Source organism: Oenanthe melanoleuca, chromosome 24 (genome assembly GCF_029582105.1).
Source record: "Oenanthe melanoleuca isolate GR-GAL-2019-014 chromosome 24, OMel1.0, whole genome shotgun sequence".
In the NCBI taxonomy this organism is placed as follows: Eukaryota; Metazoa; Chordata; class Aves; order Passeriformes; family Muscicapidae; genus Oenanthe; species Oenanthe melanoleuca.
In genome coordinates, this window is record NC_079357.1 from 1,747,030 (window position 1) to 1,773,228 (window position 26,199).

A 26,199-nucleotide genomic window follows, 5' to 3' on the forward strand; every position below is an offset into this window, starting at 1 on the left:
GGGCCGCGGCCTGCGGGCTCCGCCTGCCCACACCCGCTATGGCGGCTTTGGCTTCATTGCAGCAGCGGCGGCTGCTCGGGCCGGGCCGCGGCCTGCGGGCTCCGCCTGCCCACACCCGCTATGGCGGCTTTGGCTTCATTGCAGCAGCGGCGGCTGCTCGGGCCGGGCCGCGGCCTGCGGGCGCCGCCTGCCCACACCCGCCATGGCGGCCAAGGGCGCCCGGCAGCGGCCGCGGGCGGGCGGCGGGGACCCGGCGGGGCGGCGGGGCGAGCCCGCGGGCGGCGAGGAGCCCGGGAACGGGTGGGGGCAGCGGGGATGGAGCGGGGGCTACCGGGCTACCGGGATATCGGGGATGGAGCGGGGGCTGCGGGGTATCAGGGCTACCGGGGATGGAGCTGGGGCTACCGGGGTATCGCGGCTAGCGGGGCCGGGGCTGGGCTGGTGCCGGCGCATCCCCCGGGGCTGGGCCAGCCCTGAGCGGGGCTGGTGGCTCATCCTCGTGAGGAGCTGCCCCTGCACCACCCTGAGCCCTTTGCTCGCCTGGAGCCTTCATCTCCTTGCTGAGGCTTCCTGCTGAGGCTTCCTGCTGTATATTTGTATTTTATTTATTTATTTATTTATTTATGTTTTTCTTTTCCTCCTTTGGGTTAGGTCGTCCGGGAGCAAAGCAGGGCACGTCTGGGCCCCTGAGGGATCAACAGCTTTCAAGTGTCTGATCTCAGCCAGGTTCTGTGCAGCTCTGCTCAGCAACATCTCGGATTGTGACGAGACCTTCAACTACTGGGAGCCCGTGAGTCCCTCCCTGCCCTTGGCATTGGCCTTTGTACCAGACCTGTGCAAATCCCCTTTTATTTAGCACCTTGTGCTCTCTGTTTCAGCTTCCAGAAATGCAGATTTATTTAGAGCCTTGTGCTGGTCCCTCTGTCTCAATGAGAAATTGTTTGCTCTTAGATTCCAAGGTGGGGGGTGCAAACCTGTGCTGCCTGTTAATTTATTTCTTTGCTCTGTGTTGCAGACACACTACCTCATTTATGGCAAGGGGTTCCAGACATGGGAGTACTCTCCAGCCTATGCCATCCGCTCCTATGCTTACCTGTGGCTGCATGCCCTGCCAGCCTGGTTCCATGCCAGGGTTCTGCAGACCAACAAGGTAAACCCTGAGGGCAGAAATGTGCTTTAGTATGTGAAGCAGCTGTGCTGTTGTAGTTGACTCCATGCTGATAAAACTCGGGTTTGTTGACCTCCCTGTAAGGATTTCCAGGGGTTTGTGGGTTTCCCCTGATGCTTTCCAAACTCATTTTTGTGTCCTGTGCCTCATTCAGACTCTGCCTGTGTCTGCTAGGTTCTCATCTTCTACTTCCTGCGATGCTTCCTGGCCTTCCTGAGCTGCATTTGTGAGCTCTACTTCTACAAGTGAGTATCAGCCTGTCTGCAGGGGGTGTTTGGGGCAGTGTGGGTGACATCTGCACCTGCTGCCACAGGAAACAGCCTCTGAAGCTCGTGTGGAGATGAGGAAATACATGTTTTGGTGATAACTCCATGAGGTGTTGGTCAGAGTGCCACAATTAGGACAGAATTGTACTCCCAGATCTGCCACCCACACCTCTGCTCCAGCATTTTGTTGACTCCACTCATTTTTTCACTGCAGGGTGGGAGTGTTGCAGCCTGAGGAGAGTCTGGTGCTGTGTTTGCTTATCACAGTGAATTTGACTGGAGCACATTGATTGCTGCTGTCTGTAATCTCTCTGCCAGTGCTGTTTACATCACTAAAATCAGTAGCCCTACATGCAATTATCTTGTCTAAACTGTTTTTTTTTTTTACGTCCTGATTTTCAAACCACTACCTTGCATGACCTTTTTGTTTGTGTGGTTTAAGGAGGTTTTTTGCACGCTGGGGCTTTGTGAGGGTTGAGGATTGTGGGTGGATTGGTGTGTGCAGCAGTGCAGCCACAAGCTCCTGAGATTTGCACAGCTGGGAGAAGCCAGGCCCCCATCCAGAGTCTTGCACTGGTGTAACTCAGCAGCTGAGTGTTGGGAATGCCCCACCTCAGAGCTCCCAGGCTGCTCCATGGGTTGTTTGTGGCTCTGCATGCCTTGGTGCTGCTGATTTTTTTTGCCCTGAGGCTGTTTTGTGGTACCTGTTTCTCTGCTGCTTCCCCAGGGCTGTGTGCAAGAAGTTTGGGCTGCACGTGAGCAGGCTGATGCTGGCTTTCCTGGTGCTCAGCACAGGGATGTTCTGTGCTTCTGCAGGTGAGTTGGCTTGGCTCTGCCACTAACAATGGCCACAGGCAGCTCCAGAGAGAGGAAATTCACATCTCCAGGGTGGCAGGATAAGCATTGATTCAAATTTTGGTTTTTGTGGTAAAATTTCCAGTCTGTTTGTGTTTCTGCCTCCTATTTTTTAATATTGCTGTGCCTTTTAAACAGGCTCTTGGCCTTCCTTCCTTGGACCTCTTTAGCTCTAGGGAAGGAGGCTGATATTTGGCATTTTGCCTCTGTGTGCTGTCCCCTCTGGCTGGTTGTACCTGTTTTCCAGGCCCTGCAAGCCTTGTGTCCAGCACTGGCTGCAGGTGTTGGGTGAAGCTGTGCTGACCTTTCCCCCCTTGCCTTGCAGCTTTCCTCCCCAGCAGTTTCTGCATGTACACCACGGTGGTGGCCATGACAGGCTGGTACATGGACAAAACCTCAGTGGCAGTGCTGGGGGTGGCTGCTGGAGCCCTGCTGGGCTGGCCCTTCAGTGCAGCTCTGGGGTAAGCAGGAGTTTCTGGCCCTTTCTCAATGGGGTGGAGGAGAAAGGCAGCAGGGGCTGAGCTGCCAGCTTAGCCCAGGATCACTGCTGCAGGCTCCTTGGCTTTGCAGCAGCTTAGGCTGGGAAGATTTCCTGCCATTAATATGAGTGAAAGCTGAGCTGGGTGGTGAGTCTGGGGTGGGGGCAGAGGTCAGTGAGGTGGTGCTTCTTTCTCTTGCTTTGAACCTGCAGTGGGGCTCTCAGTCTCCAGCTGACATCTGGTCTCTCTTCCAGGATTCCTATTGCCTTTGACTTGTTGATCCTGAAGAAGAGGTGGAAAAGTTTCCTGAACTGGTGTGTGGTGTCCTTGATCCTGTTTTTGGTGAGTGCCTGCAACACCACAAACAGGGAATGGGTGGCAGTGGAAGGGATGAGTTCCTTTGGGAAGATCAGCCAGAGCTGCTGGCAGTTTAACTGCAATCTGCTTTCTTGCAGGTGCCCTTGGTGGTGGTGGACAGCTATTACTATGGGAAGCTGGTGGTGGCACCTCTCAACATCGTTCTGTACAATGTCTTCACCCCCCACGGGCCTGATCTCTACGGTGAGTGTGGGCTGAGGAGCCAGGCAGGGCCCAGCTGTTCTGGCTGCCCTGGCTTGGCTGGCAGTGCTTTTCCTGCTGCCGAGGCTGCAGTGCAGCCTCTGGACACGGGATGTCTCTGTGGAGCTGCAATGCACTGCCCTGTTCCTCCACTGGAGCTCTGCTGCCGTTGTTCACTCCCCCAGAGCTGCCAGGAGATGTCTCACTGGCTGTGCACAAGTGGCCTGTGTGTGTTTGTCAGCCTCAGCCTTGCTCCTGGCTGCTGCTCCTCACAGTCAGGCTGCAGAGCTTTGGGACAGTGAGGAATGGTGCAGAATCCATGGTTCTTTCTGGCCATATCCTGCAGGAAATGAGTTCTAGCAGGATCCCTGCAGCATCTCTGTGCTCTGAGGCCAGAGGAGCTGCTCAGGAGGGATTCAGCCATGGTGAGCAGCAGCCAGGCTTGCTCTGGTGGTGCTGAGTGCTGATTTGTCACTTGTGCTGTGGCACAGCAGGGCAGCAGCTGCTCTTGGCCCTGCAGGAGGCTCTGAAGTGTGGAGCTGGGAGTGTTCTGTAAGCAAACTCCAGCCTCTGTCCCTGATAGGTTTTGGCAGGGGATTGTGCCTGACCTTTTCCACACTGGTGCACGAGTTGTTTCCAGAAGCCTCCAGGGACCAATCTGTGCTGAAGAGTTTTATTCACAGTGACATTCATACAACATCCTGGGGCTAGGACCAGAGGCTGCCTGGGACTGCTCTGCAGTGCAGTGTGGCCAGGACAAGCTGTGTGTTTAGAGAGCTTTAAAACTGGGGAAAAACAACACTGCCAGGGCAGATGAAAGGCTGGCCAGTCCCTCTTGGCTGTGGAAACTGGGATTTCCCAACGCTCACATGATGGGGCAGAGTCACCAACTCAGATCATCTCCAGTGTCAGCACCACAGTGTTTTGGAGACAAGTTCAATTCATTTTTTTTTTCTTCTGTCTTTAGCAATACACTCCCTCTACATAAATATTGTCTGTGCAGTTAATATTCCTCTGGAGTAATTAAGTTTCTACAGCCAAGGGAAAATAGTTGCTAAGAGTATATCCCTGATTCTGAGACCTTGGGGTGTTTTTGTGTTCTTATATTCTAAAAAGTCATAATTTGTGTCCAGAGTTTTGTCCCACTTTGGGAAGCTTTATTCAGCTTGGGTGGAAGGTGCTGGAGCTGTTCATGTGGAGCCCTGGTTCTTGAGCAGAGTGAGGATAAATGAAATGCAGTGAGCAGACTGGAGCTGCCTGGCTGCTCTTGTCCCACTGCTTCCCCCTCTGGCTGCTGTTCCCCAGCTCTGGGAGCACATTGCCATGGGCACTGAGCATGCAGAGTTCTCAGTGTCCCTCCTGCTTCACAGGTGATGTTCTGGGCCAGGATTTCTGCCATGCAGTGGGGCCATTCCTTTTTGAGGTGCAGTTCTGCCTCAGTTCACCTTGAGCTGTGTGGTTAACAGGAATAAAACCCTTTTGCCCTGGGAGGCTTTGAGTCTGAGTGCCTCTGAATGGCTGCATCACCACTGAGCCAGCCTGCTGCTTTTTGCCTGCTGTGCACTCTTCTCTTTTTTTCCCCCTTTTTATTTATTTATTTTTTTTTTTGGCTTTTCACAGACAAGAAAATCCCTCATTGGAGAAGGAGTGCTTGTTTTTTATGGGCAATTCAGTCCCACTGCAAAAAAATGTGAGCAAGCAGCCTATTTTTTTTAATTTTTTTTTTTTAAGCTGTGCTTCAGAGCAGCTGATCTGTTTATTAGAAGCATTATCTGGGCTGTGTTTGGATGGTGGAGGAGTTGTGTTTCATCAAGTGTCCTTCACTCCTGACTCCCAGGCTGCCAAACCAGAAACCAGAGCAGAGAGAGGTGAATTCAGGGTGAATTTCCTTTGCTTTCCAGCACAGCCAGAAAGGTGACAGGGTTGTCCCTGGAATTATCCTTTAAAGATGCAGAACTCATTTCTGTAATTGCTGTTTGCTTTCAGTGCTAACAACTCAGGGTTTCCTCTCTAAACCCAAGCTGCTTGGCCAGGCAGTGACTCCAGTGCCATGTTTGTGACATTCCCAGAGCAGCTTCTCCCCTTTTTTTTAATTTTTTTTTTTGGGTTTTCCTTGCTGCTCTTCAGTTGTCTGATTAATTTCAACACGGACCCAATTTGAGTGGCTGTGATTGCAGGAAATTGCTGTGGCATGTGACACATGTCACAACAGTGCTGTGATTAAAGCCCCCACATGTCATTTACTGGCTGATTGAGCTAATCACACTGAGAGAGTGGGAAATGTGTGGAGAGGAGCTGGCATTCCTTATTGTTAAGGGCTTGAAGCATCCTGAATGAAGAGTCTAAATAAATGACAGTTGGATGGAGTTTCTTTCAGTTTGCATCCTCCAGAGCTTGCAGCCAGTTCCTGAGTGTGGAGGCAGAGCTGCCTCACTCCTGTGTCAGAACAGGCTGGATTTGGGACATTTCACACAATTCACAGACATTTAAATTGTGCTGAGTCTGAGGAGGGACCCAAAGCAGCATTGAGTGGCTGAGTCTTTGTTGGGGTGAAGTGGGAATACAAACTCCTCTCCTTAATCCTTCCTGTTCCATTTTCTGTTTGTGCCAACCCAGAGTGAGCATCCCCACTCCAGAACTCGATGACATTGTGTGGTTTTGTGTTGCTCCTCTGCAGTTGGAAAGAAAGAATGAATTTGGGGTTCAGGTCTCCCAGTTTTACAAAACAAGTTTTACAAGTTCCCACCTCTGCTCCCTTTGCTGTCCTTGTGAATGAAGGATGAGCTCTGTGTCCCAGAGTTCTGCTGCCTGTTGGAGTGGGATCCATGAGCAGCAGATGTAATATTGATTATTCATCCCCAGTGGAAAAAATAAGGAGAAAAATAATTTCTGAGCAGGAAGACAATGAAGTTTCTTGGGCAGGTGTGAGATACTCTGATGGGATGTGTCAGGCAGAGAAGGACCAAAGCTTGTGTTTCAAACCTCTTTTTTTCCTTTTCTCTCTCCCTTTAGGTACAGAACCCTGGTACTTCTATTTCATCAATGGATTTCTGAATTTCAACGTGGTTTTTGTGCTGGCCCTGCTGGTGCTGCCTCTGACCTGCCTGATGGAGTGTCTGCTGCAGAAATTCCGTGGTGAGTGCAGGGCAGCTGCCAGAGTTTGCTGCTCTGGCAGTGAAACTGGGAGCAGCAAAAGCCTCTGGAGCACCAGGCAAGTTCCTGGAGCTCATTACAGTTCAGGATTGTTCCTTGCCTCCACCTCAAGAGGAGAAATGTGTTTAAAAAAGCAAGCCAGGCAAAGTGTGGGGTTCCTGAGCTTCATTCTGACATTGAATGCATCAGGAATGGCCCAGTCAATAATCATAAAAGGGGAAGAAGCTGCTCCTGGTGGTGTTCCCATCTTGTCTGCAGCTGGAAAAATCCTTTTGGGGTTGAAGCTGGCCTGGTCTGTGCACTGTGGATTTTTCAGCTGCCAGGCTCCCCTTGCTCTGGGAAGTGTCCCCATGGGTGTGGATAAACTGAGAGTTTAAAAAAAAAGGAGGGGCCAGGATATTCCCTACTTCACACTGGGCTTTTTCTTGCATAAAATGACATCAGTCTGAACACATGACACTTGTAAGTGACTCCAGAGGGGAAGTGTAAATTCTTCTCTGCTGTTTTCCTAAAGAAAATCCATCAAGGGTCAGCAGCAGCCTCCAGATTCACCACTCTCTGTTTGTTTTTTTTTTTTTTACTGGATACATCAACCAGTAACAGAATCCTCGATGAAAATGTATGTTAAGGGATGTTTGCTTCTGTCTGTTCCTTGGCTGTGAGTGAGAAACTCTCAGGAAGCACTAAAAGCTCAGTAGGAGCTCCTGTAAATGCAAGATTCCTGCTGTTCCCTTGCTGTTCTTGTGCTCAGCAGCAGGAGTGGCTCTGCCAAGGGCTTTGTTCTCATTGCCTGTGAAATGCCTTCAGTTTAATTGCTTTACTCTGCTGTTGGGAGCAGCAAGGGGGTAGGAAAGGGACTGAAAATTGTCAGGCAGGGTAGAACCCTCCTCAGTGTGACAGAAATTCAGGGTAATTGCTGTTATTTTTGAGTCAGTTATTTCCTCTGCTGAGCAGAAGGTGCCTGAGAGGCCTCTCCTGGTGGTATTTTTGTAATGAGGCAGTGAAGGGTGGGCAGAGATGCTGAGGAGGCTGTTCCTGATCTTTGTGTGCAGCAAGCCCAGCACTCCTGTTTTCCTGTTCAGCTCTTTGATGGGTTCTGTGTCTTGTTGGATTCACTAACACTTATTTTCTGCTCTTGGTTTTTCCTAAGGCAGTTGGAACTGTCAGAATTGTAGGAATCTGCAGAAATCCCGTGAGGAAAATGCCCTGCTGGCTGTTTGGGGTGTGTTACCTAGGTGGGCTCTGGGTGTGGCAGAGGATTGTGCAAGAGAAGGAATTCTTGCATTGCTCCTTTGCTGAGGTTTTGTTTCTTCCAGTTCAGAACCTGGGCCGTCCCTACTGGCTGACCCTGGCTCCCATGTACATCTGGATCCTGATTTTCTTCAGCCAGCCTCACAAAGAAGAGAGATTTCTCTTCCCCATCTATCCCCTCATCTGTCTCTCTGGTGCTGTGGCTCTCTCTGCTCTGCAGGTAAATTCCAGTGATTTCTAACAAATAGCTGAGAATATTTCCCAGCTGTTATTTCATGACAGCTTTGAGTTGTTCTCCAGACCCAAGTGGGAATTCCTGTAGTGCCAACACCACACAAAACCCAAGAGGGTTTTTTTTCACCCATTCTGCTGATGGAATTGGGCTGCTCAGCTCTAGGGCAGGAATGTGGGTGTGTAGGAAATGCATTTTAATGTGCTTCAGAAGGAATCCCTCACTGGCTTGAAAAAAGGCAAAGGGATCTCATTTAAATGTTGGGGAATTGCACTGAGCACTTGGAAGAGCCAAAAACTGGATGTTTAGTAAACACCACTTGAAGCACTTCACAGAGCAAAGCACTAGCACAGGCTGATATAAACCTTCCCAAAGCTCAGAATTATTCATCTGCTGCTCTTCCAAAGGCTCAGGGATGCAGCCAGGAGCCTGTTCCAGCTGCTTGGCCTCATCCTGCTGCTCCAGGTGGGATTCCTGCCACCCCTCACCCTCATCCTTCCCTTGCTCAGCTGCTGCTCCCACCCTGGATTTCCTTTCATCCCCAGATGAGTTCCAATCCTTGCCTCCACTCTGGAATGTCACCAGTTTTACAGCTCTGAATGAGAATTCCTCTGTGCTCTCAGAGCACCACAGAGCAATGTTAATTTATTTTTATTTGAAATACAGCTTTATCAAAGTTTCTGTGTACATTTCTTGCATATTTTACCACTGTTTGATGACATTTTGCCCAGTGTGGAGCATCCAGCTGAGAATCTGGAGCTGCTTGCCCAGCAGCAGGACAAGCTTGTCACTCTCCCCCTCCAAACCACGTGGATTTGGTTGTTATGAGAAAAATACAAACAGGGCAAGAGAAACAGAAAGCAGCTGAGGGCAGGGAGTGAATAACCACTCCTGCAGAACAGGAGGGAGAGACCAAGCCAAGGACTGGATGTATTTCCTCCTGGCTATTCCCAGAAAGACTTTTTAATTGAGAAAAAACCCCAAAACCTAAAGGACTTGTCTTTTGTCCATTTTTCTTTTATCAATTTTTCTTTTATCAATTTTTCTTTTATCAATTTTTCTTTTATCAATTTTTCTTTTATCAATTTTTCTTTTATCAATTTTTCTTTTACCAATTTTTCTTTTACCAATTTTTCTTTTATCTTTTTTTTTTTTTTTTTTTCTTTTAGCAGTTTCAGAGTGACCTGTGTGTTTAAAGCTGCATGCAGAATGTGCTCTGTGTTCTTTTATCCACTTCCAAGCTGTGGTTTGTGCAGGCAGGGTAAACAAGCAGAGGTCACTCTGCAAATGTGGGTCATGGAGCTTGTGTTAGGCAGGAATTCAGTCCAGCTTGGAAAATCAGGTGAGTGTGCAGGGAACTTCTGCAGAGCTGCCTGAAGGGGACTTTCACTTTTCCCTGCTTCACCTTTAGGTCCTTTTTCCTGGGTAAAACAGCTGAAAACTCCTTGAAATACCCCAAATTATCACTTAAATACAATAAACCCTGTGAACATCTGAGATTTGCTGGGGGGATGCAGTGTTGTAAAAGCTTGAATGGATCAGAGTTGGAGTAACCTCATCTTGTCTCTTTCTTTTTTTGATCTCTTCCCTGAGAAATGTTACCACTTCATCTTCCAGCGCTACCGCCTGGAGCACTACACAGTGTCCTCCAGCCGGCTGGCCCTGGGGGCTCTCCTCCTCTTCGGCCTTTTGTCACTTTCCCGATCTGTTGCCTTGTTCAAAGGTTGGTATTTCACATCTCCCTCCTGCCCCTGGGGGCCTGCAGGAGTGGGGCTGCTTTGTAGTTTGGAATAAGTTGTAATATCGCCATGAATTAATTATTAATGATGTATCTGTTAATGTGTGTGGGAGTGGATCGACAGAATTGCAGCACTTAAAAATCTTCTTCACCTTCCACCAGTGCAACTGCACTGATCTAAAACATGGCTGGTATTAAAGCTCCCTAATAGATAATAGATAATAGATAGTAGATAATACATAATAGATAAATAATAGATAATAGATAGTAGATAATAGATAATACATAATAGATAAATAGTAGATAATAGATAATAGATAGTAGATAATAGATAATAAATAATAGATAAATAGTAGATAATACATGATAGTAGATTATAGATAATAGATAATAAATAGATAGTAGAGAATAGATAATAAATAGATGATAGTAGATAATAGATAAATAGTAGATAATAGATAGTAGATAATAGATATAAGTAGATAATAGATAATAGATGATAGTAGATTATAGATAATAGATAATAAATAGATAATAGATAGTAGATAGTAGATAATAAATAGATAGTAGAGAATAGATAGTAGATAATAAATAGATAGCAGAGAATAGATAATAGATAGTAGATAATAAATAGATAATAGATAATAGATAATAGATAGTAGATAGTAGATAATAGATAATCCCACCTGGAAAAGCATTTTCCTGTGTAAAACTTGGATTAGGTGCATGAGTCCTTAATGGAGCTGGATTGGATACTGCTGGAATCAGAGCCTTCCCACCTCATCTGTGTTTTTGGGGGTTTGGTGGCCTTTGAGAGCCAGGACAGGGGAACATGAATAAAATTGTTAAGGGTACCAAAGATAAGAGGGGAAGTTTGAATCAACCACTTCTTAGCATAGACCAGTTCATTTATTCAATGAGTTACCAGTTAAAAATGCATACATGGAGAATACACCTTTTACTTTAACCTTAAAATATGATTTAAAAAAATAGAGATAAAATAGAAATCATTATTTTCTGCCTTGCACAGGCTACCATGGGCCCCTGGACCTGTACCCAGAGTTCCACAGGATTGCCACTGACCCCAGCATCCACACAGTGCCAGAGGGGAGGCCAGTCAATGTCTGTGTGGGCAAGGAGTGGCACAGGTTCCCCAGCAGCTTCCTGCTGCCTGACAAGTGAGTTTTTCCATCTCCCTGTGCCATCCTGGCCCATCCTGGCCTGTAGCAGCAGGGCTGTGGCCAGCAGGAGCAGGGAGCTCAGTTCTGGGCCCCTCAGTGTGGGAGAGACATTGAGAGGCTGGAATGTGTCCAGAGAAGGACAACAAAGGGGGGGAATGGTCTGGGACAGTGCTGGTGTGAGGGGCAGCTGGGGGAGCTGGGGGTGTTCAGCTGGGAGAAGAGGAAGAGAAGAGGAAGAGAAGAGGAAGAGAAGAGGAAGAGAAGAGAAGAGAAGAGAAGAGAAGAGAAGAGAAGAGAAGAGAAGAGAAGAGAAGAGAAGAGAAGAGAAGAGAAGAGAAGAGAAGAGAAGAGAAGAGAAGAGAAGAGAAGAGAAGAGAAGAGAAGAGAAGAGAAGAGAAGAGAAGAGAAGAGAAGAGAAGAGAAGAGAAGAGAAGAGGCTCAGGGGTGACCTTTCCCCTCTGTAGCCCCTGACAGAAGGGTTTGGCCAGGCAGGGTCAGTCTCTTCTCCCACACAAGCAGTAACAGAAGAGAACAAAGTCTGTAGCTGTACCAGGGAGGTTTAGGCTGGACATTAGGAAAAATCCTTCCCAGAAAGGTGATTTTGGAATTGGCTTCCCAGGGAGGTTCTGAGCTTGGGTCTGTGCTGTCCCCAGCAGTGCCATGAGCAGAGGAAGGACTCTGCAGGTGTTTGGTGGCCCCAGGTTCCTGGGAGTCCCTGCTGTTCTGGGAATGGTGCCTTGGTCCTGCTTGTGCTGCTCTCACAGCCAGTGCTCTCCTGTTCTGTGCAGCTGGCAGCTCCAGTTCATCCTGTCAGAATTCAGGGGCCAGCTGCCCAAGCCCTTTGCCCAGGGGCCCATGGCCACCAGGATCATCCCCACAGACATGAACGACCAGAACCAGGAGGAGCCATCCAGATATGTAAGGATTTATTCCTGCTTCCTTCCCCTTACCCCACTGGAAATTCCAATTATTGCAGTGCCTCCCCATTGCTGTTTGCTGGGGAGCTCCAAAGCAAAAATGGTCCCTCTGCCCCACTTGGAAATCTCCCCAGTCTTGTGAATGGTTTGCTTCTCATCTGCCAGTTTGAAGAAATAATGATAATAAAAGAAACAGCAGAAGTAAGAACTCCCAATTATTGCAGTAGTGGGTTTAGTGTAGTGTGTTAATGTGATCACAGGAATGAGTAATTTGAAATCCCACACAGAAAATATTTGTCACTGAGCAGGAATTGAAATTTTCCTCTTTTATTTCTTTTTTAAATATAAAACTATTCATCATATTTTCAATTGAGGAGGAAGAACTTAATTTGGAACTTAATTGCATCAGTGGCAATCTGCTAAGATAATGTATATTGAAATTATTGATTTATTTCCTGGGTGAACTGAACAAAACCAGTGCACAAACAGGACTGTTGTAAAATTATTGCTAGCCAGCCTGTTTGAAATTACTAACAGGTTAAATCTTGGCAGTCTTCTGGGTTAAAACTCTTATTTTGAGGCTCATTATGCAGTTACTGAAGTGGGGAGGAGGAGTGTTCCCACCTGAGAGGAGCTGTCTGCTGCAGTGCATTTAATTTATGAAATCTTTAGCTGGGGCTTATTTTTAGCACAGACAGCTGGCTGCTCCACAGCCTGTGACTAATAGAGCAAAACACACTTTTGTTTCATGCTTGTTCCTTAATGTCACCCTGCAACTTGGTTGTTTCTCATGCAAGCTCAAGGATTTCAGAGATCACAAATTAAACAAATGAAACTTTTATTTCTGACCTGCTGATTGCACCAAGAGACCAAGTGAGTTTAGTGAGTACAAGCACATTCAGATTTTTCAAAAGTAGAATAATAATTAGCAAGAACTGGGCTGTGAGAGGGGATAAATCTAAACAGGGGGAGGAAACAAATGGTTCATGAGGATTATCTGAGCCATGGATAAAGCAGTTAATGGCTGTAGGTCTCACTGCTCCAGGTGTGAGTATCTGTTGCTGCTCTGCTTGGAAGTGGAAGAGGGAACCTCAGTGTTGCTGTTGCTATGAGACACTGGGGGAAGAGAGATTTGATCTTGTTTTGCAATCTCTCCTCCCTTAATCACACTGAGCAGCACTTGCCCTGCTGGGGAGGAGCATTTGTCTCTGCAAGTGCTGAGGAAGAGATAAGGGATGTCATTTCTTACCAGGGTACATCCAGGCAGGAGCAGCACGGAAAAGGGTTTGGGCACTTTCCTTTCACTTCCAGCACCACCCAGAGCCCAGGCAGCAGCAGAGGTGCCCTCAGCTCAGCTCAGCTCAGCTCAGCTCAGCTCAGCTCAGCTCAGCTCTGGGCTGCTCCCACCCCTGTCAGTCAGGGGGATCCCATCCAGCTCCCCTGCACTTGGCAGAGCAGTGGCACCAAATAAAGAAGGAGTGGGAGGAGGAAAAGGAAAGGAGAATCAGCTTTGTTCACTAAGACTCATTCCTTTCCTTCATTGCAAGGTCTGTGCCTCACCCAGGTTTTGTGTGAATCCCCAGATCAGTGCAGAGGGGCTGTGTTGGCTCTCTGAGCAGGAGGAATATTTTCCTTGCTTGTAAAAATACAAGGGGAACGTGGCTTGCACCTGGAATTTGAAGTGCCAGCCCCTGTTAGGGCAGCATTTGGGATGAGACAAGTGAGATCCTTGAGTGATTTCACATCACCTCCAGAAAAACTTGGTTGGTGGTTTGGGAGTCCTTCTGCTAATGAGCCAGAAGCTCTCCCAGGGCCTGGAATGTTCCTCTCACCCAGAGCTGGAGGTGGATTCAGCATCCTCAGCTGCATTTCCTGTGGTGTAATTTCATTTGCCACTCAGTTGTGAGGCCACAGAGCCATCTGCTATCCACCTAATTAAATTGTTCTCAGCCTCAGTTGTTCCATTAAACCCCAAAGGTGCTTCAGAAAAGGGATCTCAAGCATGGCCAAGGAAGTTGGCAGTAAAACTTTGTGGGAGAGTGAACTGAAATCCCTCAAGGAAGAGTTTGAGGGAGTGGGGCAGGATAAGACAGGATTGCCAGCAGGAAGGAGGAGGTTTCATGATGTGCTGGATTCCCCCACAAAGGTTTTGCTTGAAAACATGAAAATTTTATCACCTGTGCCCTGCACAAAGCATTTCACCTGCTGCTGGGAATGAAAAGCTCTTTCCATGCTGGGAGTGAGCCCAGGAAATAAAGCCCAGCAATGCCTGTGTGCCTGCAGATTGACATCTCCAAATGCCACTACCTGGTGGACTTGGACACAGCCACAGAGACCCCCAGGGAGCCAAGGTACTCCTCCAGCAGAGAAGAGTGGGTGACCATTGCCTACAAACCATTCCTTGATGCTTCCAGGTAGGATTTGCACTGTGGGCAGAGGGGGTTGGGAGCTGGCAGCCTGGGATTTTTGCAAAAGTGGACAGGGAGGAGAGATCCATGGGCAAATGCCAGCTTGAAATCCAATTTCCAGCAGAGTGGAGCCTTTGACAAACTCCTGCTTGCAAAATTGATGACCTGAGGTGCTTTAGAGAGTGAGGGAGGTGGTGAGAAGGAGTATTTTTATAAAGAAATAAATGATTTCTTTATAAAGCTTCCTGCTGAAGCAATGTTTTTTGGGGTGGCTTTCCAAAGAAATGAGGTGGGTGTCACCTCCTCCTCCCAGGAGACTTTTCACTCTGTTTTGTCCCAGCCAAATTCAAGACAGGTATAAATCATCAGAGGGGGTGAGCTCTGAAGAATGTTCTGGAAGCAGAGAGGAGGTGCAGCCAGCAGGGCCACACCTTTGTGAGGCTCCAGAAAAGCCATGGGAGAGATCCCTGCTGGAACCTGCAGCTTGTGCTGCTCACTGACACCTTGCTGTGTCTGGCCAGGAATCTGTGAGGATTTGGGATTTGCTCCCCTCCAGCCTGTCAGGGAGTGGGGTCAGGGTTGTCAAACTGGAAATGTTCCTGAATTCCTGTAAATACAGGATCCCTGTGATCATGAAGGTGTCACCCCAGGACAGAGACTGCAAAAAAATTGTAAAAAACTAACCAGAGTTCAGTGTTTTCCTGGAGCTTGGGCCCTGCAGGGAGTGGGGCTGGCAAGAGCAGGGCAAGGAGGGATGATGTTTGAGCAGAGAGTTCCCACAAACACAAACAGCTTTCCATCAACTCTCTTTTCCTTCTTGAGAGGAAGCCCCAGGATTTATTCAATCCCAATCCTGCACACAAAAATCCAGGAGGGAAGGCAGCAAGGATGGTCTCCAGAAGTTTTTAGGAGTCCTGATGAACAAACTTTGGGTTTTTGGTGTGTGACATTACCTGCAAATCCTTGCTCTCTTTATTTTCAATTAGCAAAACACTTAATTACTCTAATTCCTATGATCCCCACAATTTTTTTTTTCAGAGAGGAATGACATGTGCTGCCCTGCCTTTCAGAGCAGCATTTCCTTTGCTCCATTTGGGCAGCACTTTGGGAAGGGAGAAAGAAGAGACCAGTGAGTTTTATTAATCAAAGGCACTGCCTGTGCAGAGGATTTGCCCTTAAATGCACATTTGTGTTTTCTTGGAGCTGCTTTATCTTTGGAGCTGAGTGAAGCAAGCTCAGAGCAAGGGGTAAAAAAAAAACCAAACCAACCCCAAACCCAGCTCAGCCCAAAGTGCAGCTCTTGTGTGAGAAGAGCTGGAATGAAGGAGATAAATGACCCCAGAGCTGAGTTCAGGGCTGCTGCACTGGAGCCTTCTGGGGCTCCTGAGTCTCCCACTGACGTCAGCAAGTGCCAGTGGAAATCTCAGCTGGCTCTGCTGAATGCTGCTGCTAATTGAATTAGAGAGCACTCCAAGCCACCAGCTAATTATGCTCCTCAGGAAGCTGCTTTGCCAAGGTCCATTTCATTCTATATTGGCTGAGTGCTCTGAATCTGGCACAGAAAAGGGGAAATATATCACAGCCCCCTCTGAGGAGCACATATTTTCCAGCTCTTTAGGGCTGAGCTGTCTGCTTGCACCAAGCATTTGGGTTTTCCATTAAAAAAAAAATAAAATTCTCAGTGCAAAATTAATGTTTGGGTCACCTTGTTGGAGCACAGCATGGTTTGATAAGAGGCTGTCTTGTTCCCTTTAGTGCTGTTTGCCTCCAGTTGTTTTCCATATTTTTGTTTTTAAAGTAGCTGAATTACTTCTGAAATGTGTGTGTTGGTACAAAATGTAACCCCCAGAGGAAGTGCAAACGTTGAAGGGTTTTCAGAGAGCTTGGATCATGGGCTGCTTGTGGCTGGGAGGCACTGGGACCTGCTCCAGTCCTGCTCCTGTGACTGGGACCTGCTCCTGTGACTGGGACCTGCCCCTGTGACTGGGACCTGCTCCAGTGGCACTGGGACCTGCTCCAGTCCTGCTCCTGTGACTGGGACCTGCTCCTGTGACTGGGACCTGCTCCTGTGACTGGGACCTGCCCCTGTGACTGGGACCTGCTCCTGTGACTGGGACCTGCCCAGATGGGACTGGGACCTGTCCCTGTGACTGGGACCTGCTCCAGTCCTGCTTCTGTGACTGGGACCTGCCCCTGTGACTGGGACCTGCTCCAGTGGCACTGGGACCTGTCCCTGTGACTGGGACCTGCTCCAGTCCTGCTCCTGTGGCACTGGGACCTGCTCCAGTGGCACTGGGACCTGCTCCTGTAGCACTGGGACCTGCTCCAGTGGCACTGGGACCTGCTCCTGTGGCACTGGGACCTGCTCCAGTGGCACTGGGACCTGCCCCTGTGACTGGGACCTGCCCCTGTGACTGGGACCTGCCCCTGTGACTGGGACCTGCTCCAGTGGCACTGGGACCTGCTCCTGTAGCACTGGGACCTGCTCCAGTGGCACTGGGACCTGCTCCAGTGGCACTGGGACCTGCTCCTGTGGCACTGGGACCTGCTCCAGTGGCACTGGGACCTGCTCCAGTGGCACTGGGACCTGCCCCTGTGACTGGGACCTGCCCCTGTGACTGGGACCTGCCCCTGTGACTGGGACCTGCTCCAGTGGCACTGGGACCTGCTCCAGTCCTGCTCCTGTGACTGGGACCTGCTCCTGTGACTGGGACCTGCTCCAGTGGCACTGGGACCTGCTCCAGTGGCACTGGGACCTGCCCAGGTGGCACTGGGACCTGCCCCTGTGACACTGGGACCTGCCCCTGTGGCACTGGGACCTGCTCCTGTGGCACTGGGACCTGCCCAGGTGACAATGGGACATGTCCCTGTGGCACTGGGACCTGCCCCTGTGACTGGCACCTGCCCCTGTGGCAGAGCTCAGCTTCCTCCTGCCATCCCCTGCTCTTCTCCTGCCTCTCCCTGAGCTCTCACCAAACTCAGGTTCCAAAATGCATTCAGGAGGGATCTCTCACCACTGCAGGTATCCAAGTGCTGCCATCCCATGTTAATCTGGGAATTTGGGATGGGGGCACTGGAACATCTTCCCCTGGGATTTCCTTCCATCCCACAGCAGCTTCCTCTGGCACTACTGGCACAGTTTTTGAGTTGTTTCTCCTGAAATTCAGGCTTAGCTCCAAGGATCACTGTAGTTCCAGCTCTGGTAACTGGAACCCAAAAAACCTGGAAAATCAGACCCTGCTCCCCTTGGAGCCACCATGGCCTTGCTCCTGCTGCTGGGAGCTGAGCTCTGATTAAAGCTCCCCACACTCCATCTCTGGGGGCCAAATTTAGCAGCAAATGCAAATAGAACATCAAATATAGTCCCTGTCATCTGTCAGGCAGCCCCTGCCCTGTGCCATCTGCTGTCTGGGGTGGCTGAGTGACACACAGAGGTGACAGCAGGTGAAGGTTCCCTGGGCTGGGAGGGAGCAGGAGGAGCTGAGCCCAGCCAGGAGCCCCTGGGGAGATGCAGCTCCCACTGGCAGATCCAGATCTCCAGTGCAAGTGAACAAAACACAATTTACCTTTCTGCTAAAAAAAAAAATAAATTAAAAAAAAGCTTGAATGGGATGTCCAGAGCAGCAGAGGTGGGAGCTGAAGTGACCATCCCTGGCACTCAGCCCAAACCTGAGTGCTGCTGGTGCTTTCTGTCACTGGGGTCACACTTGTGGCTGGCAGGGTTTGGTATTTTTGGTGTTAAAGGCATCAAAAGAGAAGCTGCATTGCTGAGGAAGCAAAACCCTGCTTCAGCCCCGGTTTCAGTGAGCTGCTGACATTTCTGTGGCTTCACAAAGCTCAGAGCTGCTGCTGAGGGATGTTTTCATTGTCCACATTAAACCTGGCCTGTGCTCTGGGTGAGGGACACATTCATTCATTCACAAAGCTCTCAGCCAGCCCAGCCCCAGCAATTAGCCACCCAAAGGTGCTCATGTCACCCAGCCATCATTAAACCCTCCCTGCTCCAGTTTTGGAAGGCAGTGAGGTGCCAGCTCCCATCCCTGGCAGGGCAGTGTGGGGTTTAGAGCTGCCCAGCCCTCTGGAATTCAGCATTCCACAGAAAATCTGCTCAGAACACCAGTGCCCATCAAATCTGCTTTTTGCTTCTCAGAGAGGCAGGGGGGGAAAGCAGCCAGGGAGATGGGATGGAAAAGAGGAGATTGCAGGGGGGAAAGGCAGCCAGGGAGAGGGGATGGAAAAGAGGAGATTGCAGGGGGAAAGGCAGCCAGGGAGAGGGGATGGAAAAGAGGAGATTGCAGGGGGGAAAGGCAGCCAGGGAGATGGGATGGAAGAGAGGAGATTGCAGGGGGGGAAAGCAGCCAGGGAGATGGGATGGAAAAGAGGAGATTGCAGGGGGAAAGGCAGCCAGGGAGAGGGGATGGAAAAGAGGAGATTGCAGGGGGAAAGGCAGCCAGGGAGAGGGGATGGAAAAGAGGAGATTGCAGGGGGGAAAGGCAGCCAGGGAGATGGGATGGAAGAGAGGAGATTGCAGGGGGGAAAGGCAGCCAGGGAGATGGGATGGAAAAGAGGAGATTGCAGGGGGGAAAGCAGCCAGGGAGATGGGATGGAAGAGAGGAGATTGCAGGGGGAAAGGCAGCCCCTCACCCTCCCAAGGGACAGGGTGTGTCACCCCGAGGTCGCTGCCACCTGGGATTTCATTTCCTTTCCATAATTCCAGCACCTCCCTGCCCTCTGTCCTGCTGGGGATGGAGGGTGGGCACGAGGTTAAAGGGTGGGAGTTGGCACTGAGGGGGATTTGCTTTTCCTTTTTTCTTTTCCACATCCTAAGAATTGGCCACTTAAGGGCAATTTGCTTTTCCAGATCCTGAGATTTGGCCACTGTGGGGGATTTGCTTTTCCATGTCCTGAGAATTGGCACTGAGGGGGATTTGCTTTTCCAGATCCTGAGAATTTGGCACTAAGGGGGATTTGCTTTTCCTTTTTGCTTTTCCATGTCCTGGGAATTGGCCACTGAGGGGGATTTGCTTTTCCTTTTTGCTTTTCCATGTCCTAAGAATTGGCCACTTAAGGGCAATTTGCTTTTCCAGATCCTGAGAATTGGCCACTAAGGGGGATTTGCTTTTCCAGATCCTGAGATTTGGCCACTGTGGGGGATTTGCTTTTCCTTTTTGCTTTTCCAGATCCTGAGAATTGGCCACTGAGGGGGATTTGCTTTTCCTTTTTACTTTTCCAGATCCTAAAAATTGGCCACTTAAGGGCAATTTGCTTTTCCAGATCCTGAGAATTGGCCACTAAGGGGGATTTGCTTTTCCTTTTTTCTTTTCCACATCCTGAGAATTGGCCACTAAGGGGGTTTTCCTTTCCCCTGTTTCTCTCCAGGTCCTCCAGGCTGCTGCGGGCGTTCTACATCCCCCTGCTGTCGGAGCAGCACACACACTACAGCAACTACAGCATCCTGAAATCCCGCAGGAAGCCAGCCAGGAAAAAAATGGGAGGCTAGGAGCACACCTGAGCCAGCAAAAAAACAAAAAAAAAACCACCCAAAGCATCTGCTGGCACTCTTGGACAGCTCCACATCAGCTCCCTGTGTGAAGGATGGTGCTGGGAGATTCCCTGAGCAGCTCTGGCAGCCTCTGCTCTGCCTCAAGCCTTTGGAAAATCCACCTTTGGATGTGTTATTCCTGCTGCTCCCTGTGTTCTCTTACACCAGAGAAGAGAAAAGTAGGAAATAAAACAAGGATTGGCACTGTGAGGTTCTGCAAATCTGGGAAAATCAGCTCAAATTCTGTCTCTTCCTTACCTGCTCAACAGTGCTGTCTTTCATCCAGGGAATTTTTTTTTTTTTCAGGTAACAAAGCTTAGGAATTTTCCTGTTCCAAGGGGACTGACAATGAACTGGGATGCACTGGATCCCAAGGAATGAAACATCAGAAACAGAGGAACAGCCAAAGCTGCTCTGTCCAGGAGTCATTTCCAGGGACAAACCTGTGCTTTTGGGGAGAAAAACCCAAACTGAGACAATTATGTGTTTAATGGGATCAAAGTGTTTGTGATATCTGTGAAGCCACGTGATTGTTTGCTATTTATAATGATTTTTTTCAAGATCCTTTGAATTCTAGACTTCAGCATCTTAAAGAATCTGGAATCATCCAGAGAGGAGAAGGATGAATCTTTCTTTTTTCTTTTTTTTTTTTTTTTTTTTGCAGTTCTGTTTCCCAGAATAACCAGGATGTGTTAACGTGGGTCCGGCATGCCTCAGAGCAGAGCTGTGCTTCTTAAATCTCCTTTTTTTAAATGTGTGGAGGGAGCTGTTTTCACTGGAATTCTGGGATAATGGGATGGAGCAGGGTGGGAAGGCTGTGACCCTGCTGGGACAGAGCAGGAGGAGCTGGATGAGCTGGGCTGAGTTGTAGGATCACCCCAGAAACACAGGAGGAGGTTCTGAACCCCAGCATTGCATCAAGGAGGTTTTTTCAGGAGGTTTGTGCCCTGCCCTGGCTGCTCACACCATGCAGAATCCCACTGCACCCCACTCCCAGGAGCTGCAGCTGGAGGCTGAGGCTCTAAATTCAGATTTTAGGTGTCCAGCCTTAGGGAAATGCAAATCTCACCTTCCCAAGTGTCAGCTGTGGGGCTCTGAGGTTTTCAAGGTGTCTTGGTTTGATTTGGGTTTGCCAATTTTAGTATATTCAGTTTCTTTTAGAGATGGGATTTAGGAGCAAAGACAAGGCAGGCCTAAAACTTAAAAGGGTGTATAGAAGAAATTTATTAATAACACAGGGAAAAAAAAAGAAATTCAGAAAAAGATTTCCAGATCATTCCCTCCTCCTCCTCCATATTTCTTCACAACAACATACAGAGAACACTTCAGTCAGTTTTCCACTTAAACAATCATTTCAGTTCACCTTAGAGAGAAAAGTTCCTTTTTTTGGTTTAGGCATAGGGGGTGTCTTCCCTTTCACCCTTTGCATCTGCCAGGGAAAAAATTGCAAACTGTGGGATTTCCTCCCATCTTCCCAGTCTTTCCAGAGCTGTGTTATGGGCTATGGGGTATTACCTTTAAGGACAAGCTGTTCAAAGACAAAATTCTCTTTCTTTCCCCTTGGATTCCTGTCCTGGGGTGGGTTGGCAGCAGATAACCTGGCAGTAATTAGGAGTTGTGTTTTCAGGTTTTTTTTCCTGGGATAAACACAGGAGCAGTGCTGTCCCTCCCTGTCCTGCAGCTGCCTGGATTCTGCTGGGGAGGTGAATTTCTGGGTGAGTGTCCAGAGGTGAAGCTTTTCTGTCCCAGCCAGCTGCTCTGGTGTCTCCCAGTCCTTGTGGTCCAGAGGGATGAGAAGCTCTGGCTGAGGAGCAGAGTGGGGAGCTGATGTCTGAAGTGATGCAGCCCAGCCCAGCCCAGCCCAGCTCAGCCCAGCTCAGCCCAGCCCTGCCCAGCCCAGCTCTGTCCCTTCACTCTTTGAACCTTTCCTGTTTTCCATCCTCCCCTCTCAGCCCCATCACTTTGAGTCAGCAGGAATCTCTCCAGGTTCTCTGCTGTGGGGCTGCTGGTGGAGCCACACTGCAGCTCTGGTTTGGGACTGCCTCAGGCACAGTCGGGGTTCACCTTGGTTTTGGGGACGTTTTCCACATCCCTGGCACGTTCTGCAGCAGGTTCAGCCCTTCCTGCCTCTCACAGAGCTGTCCCAGGAGCTGCTGCTCCAGGGGTGACAATCCAGGGGGTCCTGGCAGGTTTAACCCACTCCTGACAGGTTAACCCCGCTCTTGGCAGGTTTAACCCACTCCTGGCAGGTTTAACCCACTCCTGGCAGGTTTAATCCCAACCTGGCAGGATTAACCCCAACCTGGCAGGTTTAACCCCAGCCTGGCAGGTTTAACCCACTCCTGGCAGGTTTAACCACAACCTGGCTGGGTTTAAACCACTCCTGACAGGTTAACCCCACTCCTGGCAGGTTTAACCCCAACCTGGCAGGTTTAACCCACTCCTGACAGGTTTAACCCCAACCTGACTGGTTTAACCCCAACCTGACTGGTTTAACCCACTCCTGGCAGGTTTAACCCACTCCTGGCCGGGTTTAACCCACTCCTGGCAGGTTTAACCCACTCCTGGCAGGTTTAACCCACTCCTGGCCGGGTTTAACCCCAACCTGGCAGGTTTAACCCATTCCTGGCAGGTTTAACCTACTCCTGGCAGGTTTAACCCCAACCTGGTAGGTTTAACCCACTCCTGGCAGGATTAACCACAACCTGGCAGGTTTAACCCCAACCTGGCAGGTTTAATCCACTCCTGGCAGGTTTAACCACAACCTGGCAGGTTTAACCACAACCTGGCTGGGTTTAACCCACTTCTGACAGGTTTAACCACAACCTGGCTGGGTTTAACCCCAACCTGGCAGGTTTAACCCACTCCTGGCAGGTTTAACCCCAACCTTGCCGGGTTTAACCCCAGCCTGGCCGGGAAATGCTGCCCCAGCTCCTCCTGGGGCTCCCGGGAGAGGGCACCGTACTCCAGAGAACTGGGAGGAGCCAGAGCTCGAGGGCTGGGCTGGGGGCTCGGGGCTTGGCTGCAGGGGAAATTTAGGATTTCAGGATGGAAGCTGCAGCCTGAAGGAGCTGGTGCTGACCTGCAGCCACCCTGAGCTGTCCCTGCTGCTGTGGCAGCACTGGGGGCTCAGGCTGAGGAGTTCCAGGTGGGTTCTCAGCAGCCCCTGCATGGCTGGAGAGGGGGATCCTAATTGGGATTATTTGTGGGTCTCATTTTCTCCAGACATCTGACACTTATTGACAGATAATCCATTCTGTATGGAAAAGCCATGATTAATTGCTTCCTCTGCATTGGGCTCTGGCTCACAGTTTGCTAACAAACGTTTTAAATCCCTGCAAAAAAAAAGGTTGTGGGAGCAGCTGGGAAATCCAGGGCTGGAGAAGGATTGGGTGCAATCCTCATTCACCTTTTTGGGCCCAAACAGGTGAGAGGGAACAGTAATTTGTGAGAGAAATGGGTGCTCTGATTTATCCATTTTGTGAAAAGCAGGAGAACAAGGCAGAACAAACCACAGGGACTTTTTATTTTCCTTTTCTACACCATAAAAACTCGCTGGGTTTTGGCTGCAGTGTGTTTTCAGTCTGGGAGGTATTTAAACAAAAGGGAAAGAGAAGATTTCAGGGAGCTCAGTGCCAGGGTTAACAGGGCTGCCTCTGAAATGTCACCTGGGTGTGACAGGAATGATTTACAGGAGCAGCAGCTCTGAGCTGGGCCTGTCAGCTGATCCAGCCCCCAAAATCTGCTTTTCCCCACGTCAGGAAAGGGGGCTGTGGGAATTCCCTGGGTGTTTGCAGCAGCCTCTGGGACTCTCCTGCCCTGAACCAGCAGCTCCATCAGCTGCTCCCACCTTCCAGAAATATTTGCTGAGGGATTTCCTTGTGTTCTGTGCCACCAAAAAGGACGAGCTGGCTTCTCCCCCTTCACCAGTCAATATTTACCCTCCCAAACAAGCTGCTGCTCTCTTGGTTTTGGTGTTTGCTCCTCCTGCCTGGCTGGAATCTCTCCCCAGAGTCTCCCACTTGTGTTCCACAAAGGAAGGACGAGGCTGGGGAACCTTCCAGGGACTGCCAGGACACGTTTGCATCTTCTCCTCTCATGGTCCAGCCCATCTGCCCCGAGGAAGGTGGATTTGGGAAGGGGGAGCCCCGGGATCATTTATCAATCCCCAGGTGAAATCTTGAGAGGAAACCCCAGGATCATTTATTCAATCCCCAGGTGAAATCTTGAGAGGAAACCCCAGGATCATTTATTCAATCCCAGGTGAAATCTTGAGACAAAACCCCAGGATCATTTATTCAATCCTCAGGTGAAATCTTGAGACAAAACCAGGGTCATTTATTCAATCCCCAGGTGAAATCTTGAGACAAAACCAGGGTCATTTATTCAATCCCCAGGTGAAATCTTGAGACAAAACCAGGATCATTTATTCAATCCCCAGGTGAAATCTTGAGAGGAAACCCCAGGATCATTTATTCAATCCCAGGTGAAATCTTGAGACAAAACCAGGATCATTTATTCAATCCCCAGGTGAAATCTTGAGACAAAACCAGGATCATTTATTCAATTCCAATCCTGCTCACACTAAAATCCAGGAGGGAAGGTGACAAGGATGCTCTCCAGCAGTTTTTAGGAGTCCTGATAAACTTTGCCAGAGCCTTTCCCAAAAGGATTTTTGGTATTTGCATCACTGGTGTGAACATTACCTGCAAATCCTTGCTCTCTTTATTTTCAATTACCAAAACACTTAATTACTGTAATTCCTGTGATCCCCAAGAATTTTTTTATTTATTTTCAATTATCAAAACACTTAATTACTGTAATTCCTGTGATCCCCAAGAATTTTTTTATTTTATTTTATTTTTTTTTTCAGAGAGCAATGACATTTGCTGCCCTGCCTTTCAGTGCATCATTTCCTTTCTGCTTCTCTAACAAGAGAAGCTCCTCCCTGGCAAAGATCTTCCCTGGCAAACTGTTTGATTTGTTAAAGTTGTTTGGCTCCAGCAGGAAACTTTTCTCCTGCACTGGCAGGGGAAGGCAGCCTGCTCCTTAATTACTTTCTGCAGCTTGGCCAAGTGAAATGCATCTCTGTGCCCTCACAGCTGATGCCAAAAAAAAATCCCAAATAAAAAACAAAAATCCCCAATGGTCCCTTGTGCTGGGTGAGCCTGTCCCTGCTGGGATTTACAGCCCCAGGAGGAAGATTGAAAGTGCAGGAGGGCTCCACTTGGTTTTGAAAGGTGATTTGCACCAGTTTATCTCCATTTAGTGCAGCCTCAGAAAGGAGAAATCATTGTTTTAAAAGGTGTTTATTTTATCTCTTGGCACCAGCTGGTTCGTCTCCCCTGCTGGGAATTATTTGGTCAATTCATCAGTTTTACTCTGGTTGGTTTTTGCTCTGCCCTTTGCACTTTTAGCTGTTTTGAGGGGTTTATTCAAAATTCCAGTTCATGATTTCTTACCCCTGGTGGTGCAGTCAAAATTAAGACACACACAGGGTGGGGAGCAGTGGGAATAAATCCTGGGAAGCCTTGGCAAGAATCCAGGAATCCTTTTGGAAAACCAGGAACTTTTCAGTGCCTGTTTAAACCCTTGCAGGGGAGGGAGGGGAATAAAGCCCCAAAGCCAGGTTGGTGTTTTTACCTTTTCCATGGGAATATTTCCCTGAACCTCTCAGGTTAAAACCCAGGCTGGACTGAACTGGAACAACATGATGAGGAGTTTTCTAATTCAAATGAGGAAATTTAGGTTGGATATTGGGGAAAATTGTGGCCCAACTTGCAAACTTGGGGCTGCTTCCATCCCTTTGACCCATGATCATTTGCAAAGCTCAAGTGGAATTTTTCAGGTGCTCCCAGCTTGACTTGCTGTGTGATTAATGAGCAATTAAGAGCAGATATAAATAACAGTGGATTTAAGCAGGTACAGATGCTATAATTAAAAGCTCCATTAGAATATTTATTAATATTTAATGATAGATGTCAAAGGTTGCTCTGTAATTCTGTAGGGGAGGGAGCAGCTCCTCTGTGTGATTCCAGATAAAACCCTGTGGGATCTGAGCAGCCTGTGGGAGTTTTACCTTGCTGAAAGGATTTCATGGTGCTTTCCTTCCATGGGGACATTTGGTGTCTTCCCAAAAAGAAATTTCCCAAAGCAGGGCAGAGTGGAGCTTGGACTGGAGCCTTGTCCTCACACCCTGCTGAGAAAAACCTGCTTGCATTTTAACCCTGCTCACATGAAGGGTTTGGATGATTTTGTCATTATAAAACAGGGATTTTTACATCTTGTTTAAAGAGAGAAAAAAAAAAAAAATCACTTAATGGAGAATTTGTAGCCTGCTGTGCTGTGCCCAAAATCACCCCTGACACAAAATCTGGAGAGGGCAGAGGGGCACCCCTGGCTCCAAACCCAGGCTGCTGCAGCTGCCTCTGCTCTTAGGAAATGCTTTGGC

The 26,199-nt window shown here is 49.0% G+C and overlaps 1 protein-coding gene across 1 annotated transcript; it reads left to right on the forward strand.

Moving 5' to 3' along the window:
- Nucleotides 1-177: 177 nt before the first annotated feature.
- ALG9 (ALG9 alpha-1,2-mannosyltransferase) lies at nucleotides 178-20,368 on the forward strand. Its single transcript, XM_056509668.1, has 15 exons — nucleotides 178-300; nucleotides 652-790; nucleotides 1,016-1,150; nucleotides 1,343-1,413; nucleotides 2,162-2,250; nucleotides 2,615-2,750; nucleotides 3,023-3,110; nucleotides 3,224-3,329; nucleotides 6,339-6,461; nucleotides 7,796-7,950; nucleotides 9,580-9,685; nucleotides 10,731-10,878; nucleotides 11,670-11,799; nucleotides 14,082-14,212; nucleotides 19,586-20,368. Exons 1-15 carry the CDS (start codon nucleotides 203-205, stop codon nucleotides 19,704-19,706), a joined length of 1,776 nt encoding a protein of 591 aa, XP_056365643.1. The 5' UTR covers nucleotides 178-202; the 3' UTR covers nucleotides 19,707-20,368.
- The last annotated feature ends 5,831 nt before the right edge of the window (nucleotides 20,369-26,199 follow it).

Bases quoted from the DNA above. Each gene is read 5' to 3' on its own strand.
- ALG9 (XM_056509668.1), top strand. From the start codon at position 203: ATGGCGGCCAAGGGCGCCCGGCAGCGGCCGCGGGCGGGCGGCGGGGAC. The intron at 11,800-14,081 runs GTAAGGATTTAT...GTGTGCCTGCAG, and splicing joins AGGAGGAGCCATCCAGATAT to ATTGACATCTCCAAATGCCA. The intron at 14,213-19,585 runs GTAGGATTTGCA...GTTTCTCTCCAG, and splicing joins CCATTCCTTGATGCTTCCAG to GTCCTCCAGGCTGCTGCGGG.